Below are 19,149 nucleotides of genomic sequence, written 5' to 3'. Positions count from 1 at the left end.
TTCTTGGCCTCTTTGATGTCTTCTTCTCATGTTTGGGTTGTGCACAATGGTTCGGAGAGCACAAACTTGGTCGAAACTATTTTCACATCCTATTTGTTATCGAAATGATATCAAAATTAAAAAAATGTCAATAGCAATTTGAGTCCAATCGACTATATTCAAACAATCAACGATTTAATATGCGAGAGCACAAGTAAACAACCTGAATTTTCAATCACATCCAGTTTTAGTTCGGCCAAATTTTGACGGTTTTTCACGCTCTGCTCTTCGAATGTGCGGTTTTCCAGTGACAGTTGATGACAGGTTCCCTTGACTTTTGGGAGCTCGCAATCTAAGCCAGCTGTCTCCTCTCTCTCAGGCTGTAATTAGTTTGTCCATATTTTTCGAGGAGGAAGTCGCCGGAGAGCGATTAGTGCTCGAACTGATGCCGGTGGTGGATTTAGCAATCAAAAAACTCATCCATTTTTCCAAGCCATTCAAGATGTACTGGCCATTTTGGATTACGTTCAAGCTACCAATCGATATCAATATCCCATTTTTAACCTTTTGTACGTGTGATAATAAAATATAATAGAAAATTCCCAATCCCCAATCAATTGATTTCCGTCTAATAAAATAACTTGATCATAAGAAAGTTTGAGTTGGGTTTCATTTCTTGCCTACAAAATGAAATCATATTTTTGCTTGCGATCATTGACCTTCATAACGATCTAAAAACAATGACCACCAGTAAAATATAAAATCCAACCACAAGACAGTCACATTGAGTCTGTTTATTTTCGGTGAATTAGGAACATTCCCCACATTTAAGGAACAGGGAGGCTTCGACTAAACCAACAACTATCCAGAAAATATAGAAAATATAGAAGGGACCATCGAGTTAGGGAGGTATCGAGTTACAGAACACAAAACCAATGTAACTGCGGTCCAAGGGACCATCGAGTTAGCCATGAAAACCAACTTTTACTATGGACCGATGCACGAGTTCACTATCTGACGTTTGAGTGGTGCCGTGTTATTTACGTGACCATGGCAACGAGTGAATTCGGCACTGCTCAAACGTCAAATTAGTGAACTCGTGCATGGACCAATGCACGAGTTCATTATTTGACGTTCTAGCGGTGCCGTGTTATTTATGTGGCCATGGAAACCAGTGAATTCGGCACCGCTCAAACGTCAAATTAGTGAACTCGTGCATTGATCCATTGGTCCATGGACCAATGCACGAGTTCACTAATTTGGCGGTTGAGCGGTGCCGAATTCACTCGTTGGCATGGTTACGTAAATAACACGGCACCGCTCAAACGTCAAATAGTGAACTCGTGCATCGGTCCATGGTTCTCTAACTCGATATCGAGATACGGAATATCGAGTAAGGGAGAGTTAACTGTACAATTACAATCTTTCAAATGTCTGACGCTTGTGATAGACTATGATAGGTAACTAGATTATTAGTATCTGATCTGTCTCTGCTCTGAGTCAGAACAGGAACATTTCATTTGAAATATTTCATCAATCTATTTACGAAAACACTCTATTTACGCAGCTTTAAGTGAATACCCCTGTTGAGTTAATGGTCGTTACTTTCCGTTACAACATTAACATGTACATTAATTGCGCTTCTTAAATTTAGCCGGTTAATTGAAGTTCAATCGTCCTTAGTACCTCCACTAGTGATACATCTACCTTACCCAGGGCATAGAGAATCTTCGTTTAATAATTGTGGAAGTGTTCATAAGAACACTAAGCTGAGAAGCAGGATCTGTCCCAGTTGAGACGTAACGCTAGGAAGAAGAGGAGCTCCTTCTAATTTAAGGTGAAACAGTTCGGAATCAACTCTTAAGATTGCACTGAAACTTCAAAGGCACAAATCTCGCGAAGAAAGCATCCAACAACAGTGAACTTTTTATTTTGGCTTTGTGCACTAGCAGAAAGCTTAAAATAAGAAGATCAGGAACGTTAGCCAACAATTTCTCCAGTTTTGTGCCTTTAAAAACGTGAGTAGGGGGAGAAGTCGGCCATTGTGCCGGCCATCTTTGGATTCCGAGATGTTTCACCTTAAGAGCGAAGAACCTTTGTGGATCTTTTCGAACCTTCGTAAACCTTCGCACACTTTGAATCTTCAAAAGTTAGTGGTCTTGTGGAGCCTAGTCCCTGTAGATACTGCGCGTACATATTTGAACGATCCCGCCATAGTTAATCACCTTTTTCAGTTCTTGTTTAAGTGCACGTGCTTTTGTATTTGAGTTCAATTCATTCTCATACCTGCATACTCGTTGAAATTGATAATGCTTCGTTAGAGTGTTGCGTTGATCAGTGCACCTACAATAATCTAATTACAGAATAGCCTCATTCATAGGTAATCCAAAAATCCAAAAACTGGAAAAATCGATTCCATATTCTCATGATCCCCTTTTCCAACGGCAGGTACCCACCGGGAAATCTCCGCCGACGAGCTCCGCGCCCGCCTTCAGGAATACGACGACCTGAACGCGCGTATCAGCGACGAACCGTCCCGCTGTGCAACGGGCGGAAGCGGACTGATCCTCAAGACGCACTACGTCCAGATCACCCCGAGGCAATCGCAGGACTCCAGCGGAAGTGGCAGCGTGTCGGACGAGATCTGCTGCGGACGATCGCAGACGACGATCCGGACTGCGGCGGCGGCGGTGGACGACGAAGATTCGACCGGTGTGGATGATGGTGGAGTCGAAGTGGACGACGTGGATACGGTATTCTACCAGCAGAATCAAACGGCTGCGGCGGTAGGTGGAGCGGCCTGCAGCTCCATGATCTTCCGGGAGACGACCGTTTAAGAAATCTGGATAGGGGAAGTTCGTTAGTTGAGTTCTGTTGAGTTTCTAAGTAGATTATTTGGGTAGGGTTCTGTTTCGATGGAATGAGTTTTATTCATTGACCTTATCGTTTTACCCGTTATTCCAATCCCACGTGTTAGCGAAGTGAATCTCGTTTATTTTAAAAGTTGTTTACATGGCAAATGAGTCAATTTACATAGTTTTTGCTTAGAAAGTGAATTTTTATATCTAAAAATATATGAGCCAAAGAGTTATACTAAATATACTTAGCTAATGCGACATATTTCATACTATTTGGGAGCAGACTACAGAAATAAGCGATAAATTTCAAATTAAACTATTCACTAGATCTTATGTTCACTAGACCGACTGGAATTCTGTTGAATCCCGACTGGGATTTTGCTGAATCCCGACTTAGATTCTGTCAAATCCTTACTAGAATTCTGTCGAATCCCGAATGGGATTCTGTCGGTTCCAGAATGGGATTCTATCGGTTCCAGAATGGGATTCTGTCGGTTCCAGAATGGGATTCTGTCGAATCCCGACTGGGATTCTGGTGAATCCCGACTGGGATTCTGTTGAATCCCGACTGGGATTCTGTTGAATCCCGACTTTGATTCTGTTGAATCCCGACTGGGATTTTGCTGAATCCCGACTTAGATTCTGTCAAATCCTGACTAGAATTCTGTCGAATCCCGAATGGGATTCTGTCGGTTCCTGAATGGGATTCTGTAAGTTCCAGAATGGGATTCTGTCGAATCCCGACTGGGATTTTGGTGAATCCCGACTGGGATTCTGGTGAATCCCGACTGGGATTGTGCTGAATCCCGACTGGGATTGTGCTGAGTCCCGACTGGGATTGTGCTGAATCCCGACTGGAATTCTGATGAATCCCGACTGGGAATCAGTTGAATCCCAACTGGAAAAATTTGCTGAATGATTCAGCTACATTACGATTGTAATTCTACTGAATCCGCACTGAGGTTTTGTTTTGGGACTCTGCTCAATCCCGACTGAAGTTTTCTAAAGGATACTTTCAAATGCTGAAAAGAATTCTCGATTGGGGTTGCGAATGAAATATTTTGCTTAGAATAGAGATGCCACAAACTTATAATATATTCAAATTTGCTGTTAAAAATATCATTGAATCAAATATTAAGTCGCTCTAATCGATATTTGTTCTACTTATGCCAGCAGTTTATGACAATTTGACGAATTTCCATCAATCCTGGTAGCATTAACTCGTCTGTCGCTTATTTCGGTACTCTGCTCTAAACTTAGGGATGTCACCCTTGGTGGCATTCTATTAAAAACTACACTTAAATGTGACTTAAACATACAATTTGTGACAAACGTTGTCGATAGCAGTTTATGGTGCAGACACTAAATATAGACAGCCAATCGATGTATGTAAACTTAGGTAATTTTACTTGTATTCAAATATTGGTAGCAACGCAGTTTCAAACCCATCAATTTTAGTGAAGAAGTGTAATCCATCCCAAAGAAAGATTTGAAATCCTCCGAGTTGCATAGATTTCATGTTAGCCTCGAATCGTAAAAAAAACCGTTAACAAGTCCAAAATGAGCTTAAGTAGAGTTTAGTTTTCCGTCGTCACAAATGTTGATGCCAAAAATTCCGTTCTAGTCAAATGTGCCGTTATTGCAATCTAGCGAGTGAGCCGTTCTATCAATAGTAACATTATTATGCGGAGGACCATCATCAAAGTCACCGTAAGCGATCATTATCAAAGATTTCAGTTAAGTCTTCTCAACCGGAGTAGGTATATTTTTGTAGTTTAATTTATTTATCATCCTAAGAAGTAATTAATTTAGAAAATAATGAACTAAAATACCGCAATAGTTAACAATCGGGTAAAGCAATTGGTATTTTTCGTGTAAATAATTTGAAACCGGTAAACCAAGTTAATTTACAATGCAAGTATTAATAATTAAAACAAAAAACACGCAATTAAACTTATTGCGATTTTGCGAGATCTCATTTATACGTGGTTTATTGACAGATAAGTATTCTGGTGTGAGCTATCGGTTTATATAATACAACTATATATTTACATATTTGGATAAAGTTTACGACGTTATTATAGCATTGGCGATTCAACGCATAGTGCTTTTATAGTACCAAATAGTAGCATATGTACCGACATCTAAAGTCTAATTATGGACGATATCATTACTGTAAAGTAGAGCGAATTGTTGGAAATAAAATCAATGTTAAAACAGTGCAATGATCTTTAAGCTTAAGATTGACGGGACAGAAATACCGATGAAAGATATTATCCAAAATAAAGATAAATGAAAAAGATGTCGAATCTGTTTCTAAAGCATATAGCTACCTAAAGAAAAATAAGTGTGCAATAAAATTATGAACAAATGGAACAAATTGTTTAAAGAATGTTGAGAAAATCCAAGAATAAAAGATAAACGTATGAACTAAATTGATGTTTCTGAAATCGTTATACCACAAACATAGATGATATTTCCCATAGAAATACTCTTCTATACTTGCTAAAATTGCTGCAATTGACTTGCTCCTGTAGCATAACATTTTTCATCAAAAAAATTTTGCATTGATGGTTGGTAAACGGCTGGGCATGGCGTACCATTGGTGCCTCGCGTACCCGAAGGAATAAAATAGACCCCACTGTGCGGTTCTTAGCCTCCTGCCCAGCAACTCCTATCCCTACCTCCTCGCGGTACTGGCCGGGGTACGAGTAACCTTGGGGAAGATCGGGTAACCAACCCCCGGTGGGAACCTTGGCCGTATGCTGACAGGACAGGGGGGTTTGCTTTTGCTTTTGCTTTTGCAAACCTGGAGCGTCTGTACTCCATGTTAGGAGTGGCTCACAACAGCAGCGTCTGTTCCCCATATCAGGGGCGGCTGATCATCGTCCGAGTGCCAGAGAAGGACTCTAAGCTAAACTGCGCACTATGGCCCCCCGAACATTTAGGGGAAATGGTCCTCCGGAAATCTAGGGAATTGGTATCAGGCCGTGCAAGCCAGCCGTAAAAAAATCAAGCAACGAATAATCAACAAGAGAATACGAACCGGGACAATCGGCGAAGACCACAGCGACAGAAAGGGACTAGCGATTGGAAGTTCGGTACGTGGAACTTTAAATCTCTCAACTTCATCGGGGGCACACGTATACTCCCCGACGTGCTGAAGGACCGTGGATTCGGCATCGTAGCGCTGCAGGAAGTGTGTTGAAAGGGATGAATGGTGCGAACGTTTAGAGGTAACCATGCCATCTACCAGAGCTGCGGCAACACACACGAGCTGGGAACAGCTTTTAAAGTGATATGACGGGTAGTGGCCGATCAATGAGAGAATGTGCAAGTTGAGGCTAAAAGGCCGGTGCTTCAACTTCAGCATAATAAACGTGCACTGATGATGATAAAGACGCTTTTTACGCGCAGCTCGAACGCGAGTACGACAGCTGTCCAAGCCACGACGTCCCACCGGGGACGAACGAAAACGGCCTACGACTAATTAATTTCGCCGCCTCCAAGAATATGGCCATTCGTAGCACCTACTTCCAGCACAGCCTTCCATAGATCACCACAGCAGACAGAATAACAAATCGACCACGTTCTGATTGATGGACGGCACTTCTCCGACATTATCGACGTCAGGACCTATCGTGGCGCTAACATAGTCTCCGACCACTATCTAGTGATGGTCAAACTGCGCCCAAAACTCTCTGTCGTTAACAGCGTACGGTACCGACGACCGCCCCGGTATGACCTAAAGCGGCTTAAGCAACCGGATGTCGCAGCTGCATACGCGCAGCACCTCGAGGCTGCATTATCGGAAGAGTGTGAGCTGGATGAAGCCCCTCTTGAGGACTGCTGGAGAACAGTGAAAGCAGCGCGGGTGGTCATGCTGTAGCAAGGGACCCAGCAGAACGTGGAGCGTTATAGATGCAAACGACAACAGCAGACCCGCCTCTTTCGGGAGAAAAAAAAAAACGCCGCCTGGAGGAGACGGAGTGCGAGAAGATGGAACAGCTGTGCCGATCTCAAGAAACACGCAAGTTCTATCAGAAGCTCAACGCATCCCGCAACGGCTTCGTGCCGCGAGCCGAGATGTGCAGGGATAAGGATGGGAGCATTTTGACGGACGAGCGTGAGGTGATCGAAAGGTGGAAGCAGCACTTCGACGAACATCTGAATGGCGCTGAGAGCACAGGCAATGAAGGTCGGGACAACAGAGGAAATGCCTTCGTCAGTACTGCGGAGGATGGATGGTATCGGAACTGAACTCATGAAGATGGGCCCGGAGAGGCTGGCCATTTGTCTGCACCGGCTGATAGGCACAATCTAGGAAACAGAACAGCTACCGGAGGAGTGGAAGGCGATAAGTTAGATTGTGAGAACTTTCGAGCGATCACCATTCTAAATGCGGCCTACAAAGTATTACAAAGATAACCGTAGCGGTAAACGCGCAGCTATTCAGCAAGACCAAGCTGAGGGTCGTGGGTTCGAATCCCACCGGTCGAGGATCTTTTCGGGTTGGAAATTTTCTCGACTTTCCCAGGGCATAGAGTGTCTTCGTACCTGCCACACGATATACGCATGCAAAAATGGTCATTGGCATAGTAAGCTCTCAGTTAATAACTGTGGAAGTGCTCATAAGAACACTAAGCTGAGAAGCATGCTCTGTCCCAGTGGGGACGTAACGCCAGAAAGAAGAAGAAGAAAGTATTATCCCAGTTCATCTTACGTCGTCTGTCACCTATAGTAAGCAAGTTCGTGAGATCACGTCGGCTTCGTTGACGGCCGATCGACAACGGACCAGATCTTTACTGTACGGCAAATCCGCCAAAAATGTCGTGAATACCAGGTCCCAACGCATCACCTTTTCATCGATTTCAAGGCGGCATACGACAGTATCGACCACGTAGAGCTATGGAAAATCATGAACGAGAACAGCTTTCCCGGGAAGCTCACGAGACTGATAAGAGCGACGATGGAAGGTGTGCAAAATTGTGTGAAGGTTTCAGGCGAACACTCCAGTTCGTTTGGATCACACTGGGGACTACGACAAGGTGATGCACTTTCGTGCCTGTTGTTCAATATTGCGCTAGAAGGTGTTATGCGGAGAGCCGGGCTCAACAGCCGGGGTACGATTTTTACGAGATCCGGACAATTTGTTTGCTTCGCGGATGAAATGGACATTGTCGGCCGAACATTTGAAAAGGTTGCAGTCCTGTACACCCGCCTGAAACACTAGGCAGCGATAGTTGAACTGGTGGTGAATGCGTCCAAGACAAAGTACATGCTAGCTGGTGGGGCCAAGCGCGACATGGTAGCAGTGTTACGATAGACGGGGATACGTTCGAGGTGGTCGACAGGTTCGTCTACCTTGGATCCTTGCTGACGGCTGACAATAACGTTAGCCGTGAAATACGGAGGCGCATCATCAGCGGAAGTCGGGCCTACTATGGCCTCCACAAGCAGCTGCGGTTAAAAAAGATTCACACCCGCACCAAATGTACTGTGAATTTCTGCCTTACCGTAAACACGTCTTACCTTCTCGACGCTACGAATCCAAAAGATGGTGAGTGATAGTGATGCACTCTGTCGTTGACGGAAACGCGTTGTCGCTGAGTTCGGTTGACATAGGGATGTCGACTGGTTATCGAATCGATGTACGCAGCCTAATCTTTAAGCTGTTGCTACACTTTTATATGCGGTAGGTGTGCACCACACATGTACCATGTACAAAACGCTCATAAGGCCGGTAGTCCTCTACGGGCATGAAACGTGGACGATACTCGAGAAGGACTTGCAAGCACTTGGAGTCTTCGAACGTCGGGTGCTTAGGACAATCTTTGGCGGTGTGCAGAAAAACGGTGTGTGGCGGCGAAGGATGGAACCACCACCATGTTGCAAGAATGCCGGACAGCAACCCTGCAAAGATGGTGTTCGCTTCGGATTCGGTTGGTACAAGAAGGCGTGGGGCAGAACCGAGGATGGAGAGATGCGGCCACGAACCGAGTATTGTGGCGTGAAATTGTTGATTCAGTGTTATCTGTTTAGATGTTAACTAAATAAATGAATAGGCTGATATATTTTTTTTTTATATTAAACCGATCACCCCCACCCCCTGAAACACTGTTTTGTGCAACAAAACCTCAGATGGCGGTAGTATGAAACGTCTAACACGAAGAAAAACGATGCGCATGTCTCTGGGTTTTAGGTTTGGAACATAGTAAATTTGAAATTAATGTTATATGGGTGGTTCATGTTTTATTTTTGTTTCTTTATTAAGGTGAATTTTAGCACATTGACGAATGGCTAGTTCTTCACCTGACTGGAAATGCCAGATGGGCATCCCACGAAAAATGAGTAAAGAAGGATAGTCAGAGGGACCAGCCCAACCATGGGGTCTCACCATAGTGGGTTTTTATCGTAAGACGATAAAAAAAACTTAAAAAAGGGGTACGTCGCATTTGCTGGGCCGACGTCTTCTGCAGCCGAGAAAAAGAGAAAGGATCGTTGGCGTGGTTGCGATTGATTGACGAAAACGGAATCTTCCGGGGAGCCCACCGGTCGCGGCGGTGTGAAGATTCTTGCAGGTTCATTGAAATGATGGTGCGGTTGCGTTAGGAGTTACGTTGGTTGGATGGGACTTACCTCCGAAAGAAAGGTCTTCAGGGAGCCCACCGATCGTCCAATCCGTATTCTCTGACCTGGATTAAGTTGAGATCAGGTTGTAGAGTCGTCACGTGCAGTAGTAGAGTCTGGTTTCCTTAAGGAAGCAAATTAGGGCCGACAATGATGCGGGGTCATTTGCAAGGGCATCGCGGATGCTTCCGGGAATGTTATTAGTGCTTCTGTGGTGTCCGTAGAGAGGGCAGTGGCAGATTACATGTTCCGCTGAGTTGTGTACACCGCATTGTTCACACTCTTGACGGAAGGATCTGCCATCAAAGTTATAGGCAAAACGGGTATGTCCGGTCCTAAGGCGCGAAATTATTTTCTGGTCACGGAGCGAGAAGAGCTCTTCCCAGCTAGAGGTATCTCCTTTTACCTTCCGAAGCTGAGCCGAAGTATTTTGGTGCCACGCATGGGCCCAATAGTCTCTGATGGATTTAGCGATCCAGCGGATTTAGCGATCCAGCGATCCAGGTATCAGTTATCAGAAAATGTGGCTCAGGCGGCACGTTCCCCTACAAATGGGAGATTTGTGCCTCGCACGTCATAGCCATCTCATCACTTACCCGAAGGACAGATGGGACAGGAGCAAAAGAATGGAAGGGGGAAGGAGAATGGAAAAATTATTGCAAGCACCCCAGATGTGATGCTAGTATAATTTAAATTTGTATATATATACAGGGTGTTTGGTTCCATGTTTTTAATAATTGGAGGGTAGATAGGTCTCCATGAGATATGAAAAAGTGCCCATGGAACATAGGGTCGCAAATCACTGCTAAGTGAGTTATTCACGATTTTAAGATTTTCAACTTGTTCATCTTTGGAACCACATATCTAATTAACTATGCGTCATACATTTAATCTCAGCGCATGAATCGAAAGCTTATGATCTAATCTATCTTAGTTTCTTGGACGTAATTTTTGTAGAAAATGATTCAAAGGCTCAAATTACGAAAAGTTTGCAAAAAGTGACGGAAAAATCAGCATTTTTCGACGTATTTTTACGAATTTTATTAAAATTATCGTAATTAATGTTAAAAAAATTCTTCTACAAAACATGCATTACCTTGTTAGCTACCAAAGTGTCTTTGAGAGCAAAAGTGTATCTCTTGTAGATTCGTCACAATATCATTTTGAAAGCTGTGCTTCAAAGAGCAAAAAAATCAAAATAAATATCGGCTGATAACTCTATTCGTTCGTCCGTTCGTGTGTTGATGCCTCCGCGTGTGGATGAAGTGCTCGGAAACGACAGATGTCGGTCGTGCCGAAGCGAAAGGGGAAATGAAATCGCTTCGCAACATACGCCATATTTTTCTTCTCTTCGCGGCGTTTGGTTTGCAAACAGACGCATAAATAGATTTAGTGCGGTCGCCGCACGACCACCGCAGTAGCGAAAGTGTGTTCATAAAGACTGATCCCTTTAAATTCCTCGCACTAGTAGCTGAGCTACGGTGCAGAGCAGATGGGGGGTGCTCTTGCGCGTGTAGCGAGGACTCAATTTATGCATTTCTCTCCTATGACGTGGAACTTTTGATGCATTTTGAAGGGTTTTAGGTCGTCTATTAATTACATAGAGGTGGACAAGTGAGAGTAGAATTTATGACGTGCCATTCACGCCGTTGTAAAAGTACAACACTACCAAGTAAACCTCGCCCGTGATACACAGCACGAGCGAGGTGAATTCTTAGGTTCAATAAAGTAATTTAGGTATCGCACTAATGCTCAGCGTGAACTGTTGGAGCAGCAGGATGAAATATCTCACAAAATTAGTGACCGTCTATCCTACTACAGCTTGGTTTTCTGTATAAGGTTGCTTACAAATTATGTTCAATAGATCAATAATCTCTCAGTTAACTATTTTTATAAAATCAAATAATAGACCTACATGTAATATTTCATATAATTTTCAGTGTCGTATCCAGAAAATTGCTCAGGGGAGACGAACGACGCAAAAAAGTGGATAGTTTTACAAAAATTGGGATGGCTTAAGACGGTTCAACCACATCATTTTGTTTTTCTTTTATCCAGCAAAATAATAGAATAACTGCATAAAATTAAGAATTTCTTTTGAAATTGAGACTTTGGCAGTTTAATAGGTTCTATGTGCAGTCACAACAATTAAAAGTCACAATTTGTAGATCAGTACTTTTCTTAAAAAAAGCCTGAAGCCTTGCAATGTTTGTAATATGAAATCAAATATTTTGAAAAAAAAAATCAAATAATTCATCAAATTCCAACATTTTTACTTCATTATTGAAACAATTTATGATAGATTGAACGAAAACGACACAATTTTATCAAGCAGGTTGATGCGGTTCTTGTACAAGAATAATAAAATATAAATAAACCTTTTGTTATGCTCTAAATCAAATAGTAATCAGATCAGTACCCAAATATTTGTAGTTCAAAATTTCATTTTTCTCTCTCTCTCTCTCTCTCTCTCTCTGTTGAGTTACTGAGTCTTATTTTTTAAAATTTGAATTAAAAACCAAGAGAAGTGTTAATTTTGAACGATAACATTTGAAATATTTGCAGTTTGCTCTAATAGATGGAAAATTAGAAATCAAATTGAATATAATTTAACAGTTAAATGTATTAAAATGAACTTAAAACAGTCACAGTCACAATTAGAAATTGAAGCTCTTTCCAAATTTTAGTCAAGTTTTAATCATCAAGTTAACTGTAACTCTAGCGATGGCAAAATCATTTGAAATTTGTATGATTTTACACGAATTAAATTTAAAAAAATACCTGCTGGAAACCCACCAAAACCCGGAAATATGAGAATATGTCATTTTTCAAACAAAACTAGTTTCATGTTATTTAAAGCTCCCACAGCAATTTACGGATGCTAATGGTTGTCACTATGGCAAGCCTGTAAAATTTCGTGAAGGGAAATATCCTTCATCATTTTAGTAACAGAACCTCCGAAATGTCAAGAAGGCGAAAGTGTAAACACGACACGTAGCAAAACATTTTTTGGGATGAACAATATTTTATTAATAGTATCAAGAACTTTGGTGACCACTAAAGCCTCTCACTAATTTGAATTTCAAATCCAAATGTTTAATTTTAAAAATAAAATTCAATTCACATTTTCAAAGCTGAATAAGCCAAACATGGTTTTAAGAGCATTTTTCGTATTTCAAGTGGTTTCACACCAAAAACTTACTCCAAAATCCACTAAGGTGGAGAGGGAGGGAGGGTTGACCCTCAAACACACCCCCTCCCACTGATCACTTGTTTCTGTTTTGTAGACAATATGATCTTAATTTTCTTTCTGGCGTTATGTCCCAACTGAGACAGAGCCCTGCTCCTCAGCTTAGTGTACTTATGAGCACTTACATAGTTGTTAACTGAAAGGTTTTCTCAGCCAAAGTTGCTGTTTTGTATGTGTATATGGGCAGAGGCATATACGTTTTAAATATTTTATATGGGACAAAGTCCACGAGACCCCTCCTAGCTCTGAAATTCTTTGGAAATGAGCATGTAGCTTAAGGACAGCCAAAAAAGCACTGCAATATTAAATAAATGAAAAAAAAACTCTAGTGGAATTAAATGGTATAGTACTAGATTCGGGTTTACTTTTATTTATAGGTATTCCACTAAACAGCTCGAAGATTTAATACACAATATTCTTAAAACAAAACAAAAGCATGATTACTGCATTCACATGAAAATATTAATTTAGAAAATATTCAAGATCTATCCTGCAATTTCCAAGTTGTTCCAATAATTTCTCCACAAATTCTTTCAGGAATTCTTTCAGTTAATGTTCTCAGGAGTTTCCCAGGGATACCTTCAGACTGAGACCACTTGAGGAATCCTTTGTCGGCCAATACCAGGCTGGTTTTTGGGAGGGCCGATCCGACAACGAATCAGATATTACCAGATACATCTTGCAAATGAACTTAGATAAATTCTTGGAGTATAACTAGCAGACTCACCATCTGTTTGGATTGGAGACGAGGTGTCAATGTCGTGTGTGAATTTAGATGGAAGTAAGGAGACGCACTTTGGAATTCATTGTTCAACATTGCACTCCAGGGTGATATTAGGAGACCAGCGAGCAAAGAAATGACACTATTATGACTCGGTCACATCTTCTTCTTCTTCTTGACATTACGTCCTCACTGGGACAGAGCCTGATTCTCAGCTTAGTGTTCTTATGAGCACTACCACAGTAGTTAACTGAGAGCTTTCTTTGCCAAAGTTATCATTTTCGCATTCGTATATCGGGTAGCAGGTACGATGATACTTTATGCGCAGAGAAGTCAAGGAAATTTCCATTACGAAAAGATGCTGGACCAACCGGGAATCGAACCGAGACACCTTCAGCATGGCTTTACTTTGCAGCCGCGGACTCTAACCACTCGGCTAAGGAAGGCCTACGGTCACATATGGTCCTTGGTCTTGTGGACGATATCGGCCTCATTTAAATCGATCGCAGGTCAGTGGTGGAGGTTTTCGAGGCTCTGAAGAATCTGAATATCTCCAAGAATTCGTTGAGGAATATCTGCAAAACATCTTTCAGCAATATTTTTAGGGATCACCCCTGATACTCCTTCAAGAATTATTTTATGAATTTCTCCAGGATTTTCTCCAGAAATTGTTTGGTAAATTCTGGCAAATTTTTTTTCAGGGATTTCCTATGAGATACATCAAAGGATTCCTCTAGGAACTCCTCTAAAATTTCTTCGGGGATTTCGCGGATTTCACCTAGCACTCCTTCTCTTAGGAATTCCAATAGCAATAGCTTCTAAGATTCCTCCTGAAATTAGACCATGGGTTCCTCCAGATAAACTTCAGGATATTTTTATCAATTTCTCCGTCATTTGTATAGGAGCTGTCTAGTAACATCCTGTAACTCCTCCGGAGATTCCTGCAGAAATTCCTCCAGAAATACTTTCATTTTTTCCTCCACGAATATCTCCAATGATTTGTTAGGAAAACAGTCAGGGTTTTCTCTAGCAATCAATAACATATCCACTGATTTTTTCAAGAGTACCATTAGGGTTTTCTCTAGGAATACCTCCAAGGATTCCGTCAGTTATAAACCCATGAATCCCTACTGGAAAACGTTCAAAGATTTCTTCAGAAATATCCTACCTCCATGAATATCTCAAAAGATTGCTCCAAGTAAACTATGAAAATTTCCTTCAGGGAGTCTTTCTGGAATTCTGTTTAAACTTTTCGTCGGTGACTCCTGCAGGAATTCCTCTAAAGAGTTCCTCTAAGAATTCCTTTAGGGTTTCATCCAACGATTTCCTTAGGAAGCTCTCCAAGGATTCCATCCGGAGCTTCTCCATTGGTTTCTTCAGGAATTCTTCCAGAGTTCCTCCCTGTTTTTAAGAATAACGATTTGGATTTTCTCTTGGAACTTAAAAGAATCCTTCTTAGAATAATTTCAGGATATTTTTCATGATCTTTTCAAGAATTCTTATGGAGATGTCTACAGTGACCCCTTCAGGAATCAATCCATTCTTAAAAACAGGGAGAAACTCTGGAAGAATTCCTGGCGAAACCAATGAAGAAGCTCCGGACGGAATCATCGGAGAGATTCCTATGGAAATTGTTGGATGAAATCCTAAAGGAATTCTTGGAGGAACGTCTTAGAGCAGTGTTTCCCAAACTTTATTAACTTTCGCCCCCTTTAGGCTTATATTTTTTGGAATCGCCACTTTAATTTATGAAACACATATGTATGCCAAAAAATTTCTTCGATTTGCATATCCCTTAATATTGTCGGTTATCGGACAATGATTAAAAACGATTAACTGAACAGTATTTTATACAGCCGACTATCCACATCTTGATATCTCACCCTATGTCGATGAATTCTTCGGTCCTTTTATTCTGCATATAATTATCATCTCCATGTGTCGATATCTTCGTCGATCGATGTACTGCTTATAACTGCATATTTGTCAAAATCGACATTTTTGAAAATTTCGAGTTTGTACCGGGGAGAGTTATCAAATGACAAATACTTTTGATCAACTTACCGAAATCTATGAGATTGTTCTAGAAAAAAAAATGCATAGTTGTTTTGTCACATTGGCAATTGTAACCGCATAACAGTCACATTGAGATTATACATGAGCCTCATAATGTAGTAGCAACAAAATTTCTATCAGAATTATTTTTTTACTACTCTTCCTATATGCAACATGAGTTGTACAAAATTTCAGCCTCAAATAAGCAATTATGGATTCATAGTGATTTTTTTGAAATTTTAGTTTCCTTCAATACTGCAATGAAATGCTAACTAGGTATATCATTTACTAAATGCCTACTTTTGTCGAATGTTACAAATATGCAGATATGGATAGTTTAGTCTTGTAGTTTTTTCATTCCTGATTTTCTTTCCTTACGTCGCTATGCCCATTATCAAAGGATACTAGTTCAAATTTTCGTGATTCAAAATAATATAGGTGCATAAGATGACGTCTGCTTGTTTATTATTTTGCTTATTTTCCTTCGTATTTCTACGCAATCAACGCATGCTTCGTAAACTGTTTAAGGTTAACGTCAACGAATTAACGAAACGACGTTAATCGTTGATTAACGTTAACAACTCTGTTTTGTACGCATATTTATCGATCTACAGCAAATTGTTAACGATTTTCTTCGAATATTTCGATAGGTAATCTCAGAATAACATATTATGAAAACAATATGTGAAAAATAGAATCCATTTCATAACAGCAGTGTTGCCAATTTTGATGATTGTCAATGTACTTTGAATGGTCTTCTAAGAATGAAGCAATTGTGTTTCTATTGTGCTTTAAATGTGACATTGGGACTTAATAAGTAACTCTGTGAAGGCGTAAGTTATTTTTCATATTAATACTATATTAGCACTTCCGTCAGGACGTACTTTAAACCAAAAAAATCTAATCATATTAGTTCCATTCAAATTTAAAATATTTTTCTCTAAAAAATATAGGGGAAAAATGATTTTATGATATCTGTAAAATTGTTGCTCCAAAAATAATTCGATTTTTACCATAGGGGCTTCTGATTGATGATGTTTTCTAAGAACAAGCCTTTTATGAAAATAAAAAATATAAATTGTCGAATTTTTCAGCCAATTTGAGCAATCATTGGTTTTGATAACCTCCAAAAATCGACCGTTCTAATCGTTGTTCTATATTCGTGTGAAATTTAATTATTTTGGAGATTTTTTATTATCACAACATTGTAAAATACTAGTCGAACGATGTACAGAAACCCGATTGAAATTTCATTAATAAATTTAAAAGTTACAGCATGCACAAAGTGTCCATTTTATAAAATGAACAGTCCTTAATTTCAAAGTTCCATACAAAAAAGTTCCTGGTATTCAATATTGAACATTGGGATAATTACTTAAAATTCTCAGATAAATGTTTTGAACTTTCAAAACATGTTATCTGTGTTCTCAATGATATCAGTGATTTATCTTTTCGATTCAGAGAAAATCTCAAATACCGATCATTCACATGATATGGAAAAAATGAATGCATATTACAAACATTTTGTTTTTGACAATCATTCAGTGTTTTCTATCATAATTTTAAACGGAACATGCTTAGAGTTCTAAGCAGTCTAAGATAAAGGAAATCATGAAAATGGTTTAGTTTAGAAATGATTCTCCTTCAGATGCATTAGTAATAGTTTCTTGTTGTATAGTTGTACTTGAGTGTGTTCTTCAAAGGTTATAAGTAACAATTTTCAACTGCTCCCATGTCAGCTTTTTCTAGATTTTCGCTCCCCAATTTCTGTTTTACAAATTTTCGCCCCCTTGGACCTGAAAATCGCCCCTAGGGGGGCGAATTCGCCCACTTTAGGAATCACTGCTTTAGAGGATTCATCGGGTTATAACTGACGGAATCCTAGAGAAAACCCTAGTGGTACTCTTGAAAAAAATCAATGGATATATTATTGATTGCTAGAGAAAACTCTGCCGGTATTCCTAACAATTCATAAGAGATATTCCAGTTAGCAGTAATTTATGGACGAATCCTGAAAGATATTCCTCTACCTGAAGGTATTCCTGGAAGAAACCATGAAGTTAATCCTAAAGAATCCCTGGAGCTATTCTTAGTAGAATTTTAAAGTTATTTCTTGGTTGGTTGGTTTGACTTTATTAACGAGATTTTTAGCCCTGGGCTAGTTCATCTCGGGACCAACGGCTTTACTTCCCTTCCGAAGGAAGTCGCCACTATAACTTTTTACGTCATAAGTGACTATGTCGGGGATGGGATTCGATCCCAGGTCCTCGGCTTGAGAGGCGAGTGTTCTAACCACTACACCAGGTCCGTCCCCAAGTTATTTCTTGTGTAGATCATGGAGGAAACCTTGGACGTATTTTTAGAGGAATCCTCAGAGAAACTCTTGGAGGTATTCTTGGTGGTATTTCTGGAGAAAATGCTGAAGGAATGTAATTTAAGGAATTCCTGGAGGGAGCTCTGGAAGTATTTTACGAGAAATCCTTGTAAATATTTCTGGAGGCATTCAAAGAGGTATTCCTGATAGAATCTTTGGAAGAATTCCTGTTAAAATCTTTGGAAGAAATTCTGAACAAATTCCTAGTGGAATTCCTAAGAGAAGGAGTGCTAGGTGAAATCCGCGAAATCCCCGAAGAAATTTTAGAGGAGTTCCTAGAGGAATCCTTTGATGTTTCTCATAGGAAATCCCTGAAAAAAAATTTGCCAGAATTTATCAAACAATTTCTGGAGAAAATCCTGGAGAAATTCATAAAATAATTCTTGAAGGAGTATCAGGGGTGATCCCTAAAAATATTGCTGAAAGATGTTTTGCAGATATTCCTCAACGAATTCTTGGAGATATTCAGATTCTTCAGAGCCTCGAAAACCTCCACCACTGACCTGCGATCGATTTAAATGAGGCCGATATCGTCCACAAGACCAAGGACCATATGTGACCGTAGGCCTTCCTTAGCCGAGTGGTTAGAGTCCGCGGCTGCAAAGTAAAGCCATGCTGAAGGTGTCTCGGTTCGATTCCCGGTTGGTCCAGCATCTTTTCGTAATGGAAATTTCCTTGACTTCTCTGCGCATAAAGTATCATCGTACCTGCTACCCGATATACGAATGCGAAAATGATAACTTTGGCAAAGAAAGCTCTCAGTTAACTACTGTGGTAGTGCTCATAAGAACACTAAGCTGAGAATCAGGCTCTGTCCCAGTGAGGACGTAATGTCAAGAAGAAGAAGAAGATGTGACCGAGTCATAATAGTGTCATTTCTTTGCTCGCTGGTCTCCTAATATCACCCTGGAGTGCAATGTTGAACAATGAATTCCAAAGTGCGTCTCCTTACTTCCATCTAAATTCACACACGACATTGACACCTCGTCTCCAATCCAAACAGATGGTGAGTCTGCTAGTTATACTCCAAGAATTTATCTAAGTTCATTTGCAAGATGTATCTGGTAATATCTGATTCGTTGTCGGATCGGCCCTCCCAAAAACCAGCCTGGTATTGGCCGACAAAGGATTCCTCAAGTGGTCTCAGTTTGAAGGTATCCCTGGGAAACTCCTGAGAACATTAACTGAAAGAATTCCTGAAGGAATTTGTGGAGAAATTATTGGAACAACTTGGAAATTGCAGGATAGATCTTGAATATTTTCTAAATTAATATTTTCATGT

The 19,149-nt window shown here is 40.5% G+C and overlaps 1 protein-coding gene across 1 annotated transcript in view; it reads left to right on the top strand.

The window, feature by feature from the left end:
• LOC5563948 (type I inositol 1,4,5-trisphosphate 5-phosphatase) overlaps positions 1 to 3,099 on the top strand; it is a 141,450-nt gene extending 138,351 nt beyond the window's left edge. The window contains exon 9 of the mRNA XM_021839664.1: positions 2,428 to 3,099. Within this exon, the coding sequence (XP_021695356.1) occupies positions 2,428 to 2,816 (389 nt within the window). The 3' untranslated portion in view covers positions 2,817 to 3,099. The remainder of the gene's footprint in view (positions 1 to 2,427) is intronic.
• The last annotated feature ends 16,050 nt before the right edge of the window (positions 3,100 to 19,149 follow it).

Source organism: Aedes aegypti, chromosome 1 (assembly GCF_002204515.2).
Source record: "Aedes aegypti strain LVP_AGWG chromosome 1, AaegL5.0 Primary Assembly, whole genome shotgun sequence".
NCBI classification, from domain to species: Eukaryota; Metazoa; Arthropoda; class Insecta; order Diptera; family Culicidae; genus Aedes; species Aedes aegypti.
Note: the sequence above shows the minus strand (reverse complement) of the source record. Positions and strands in the feature narration are given on the sequence as shown.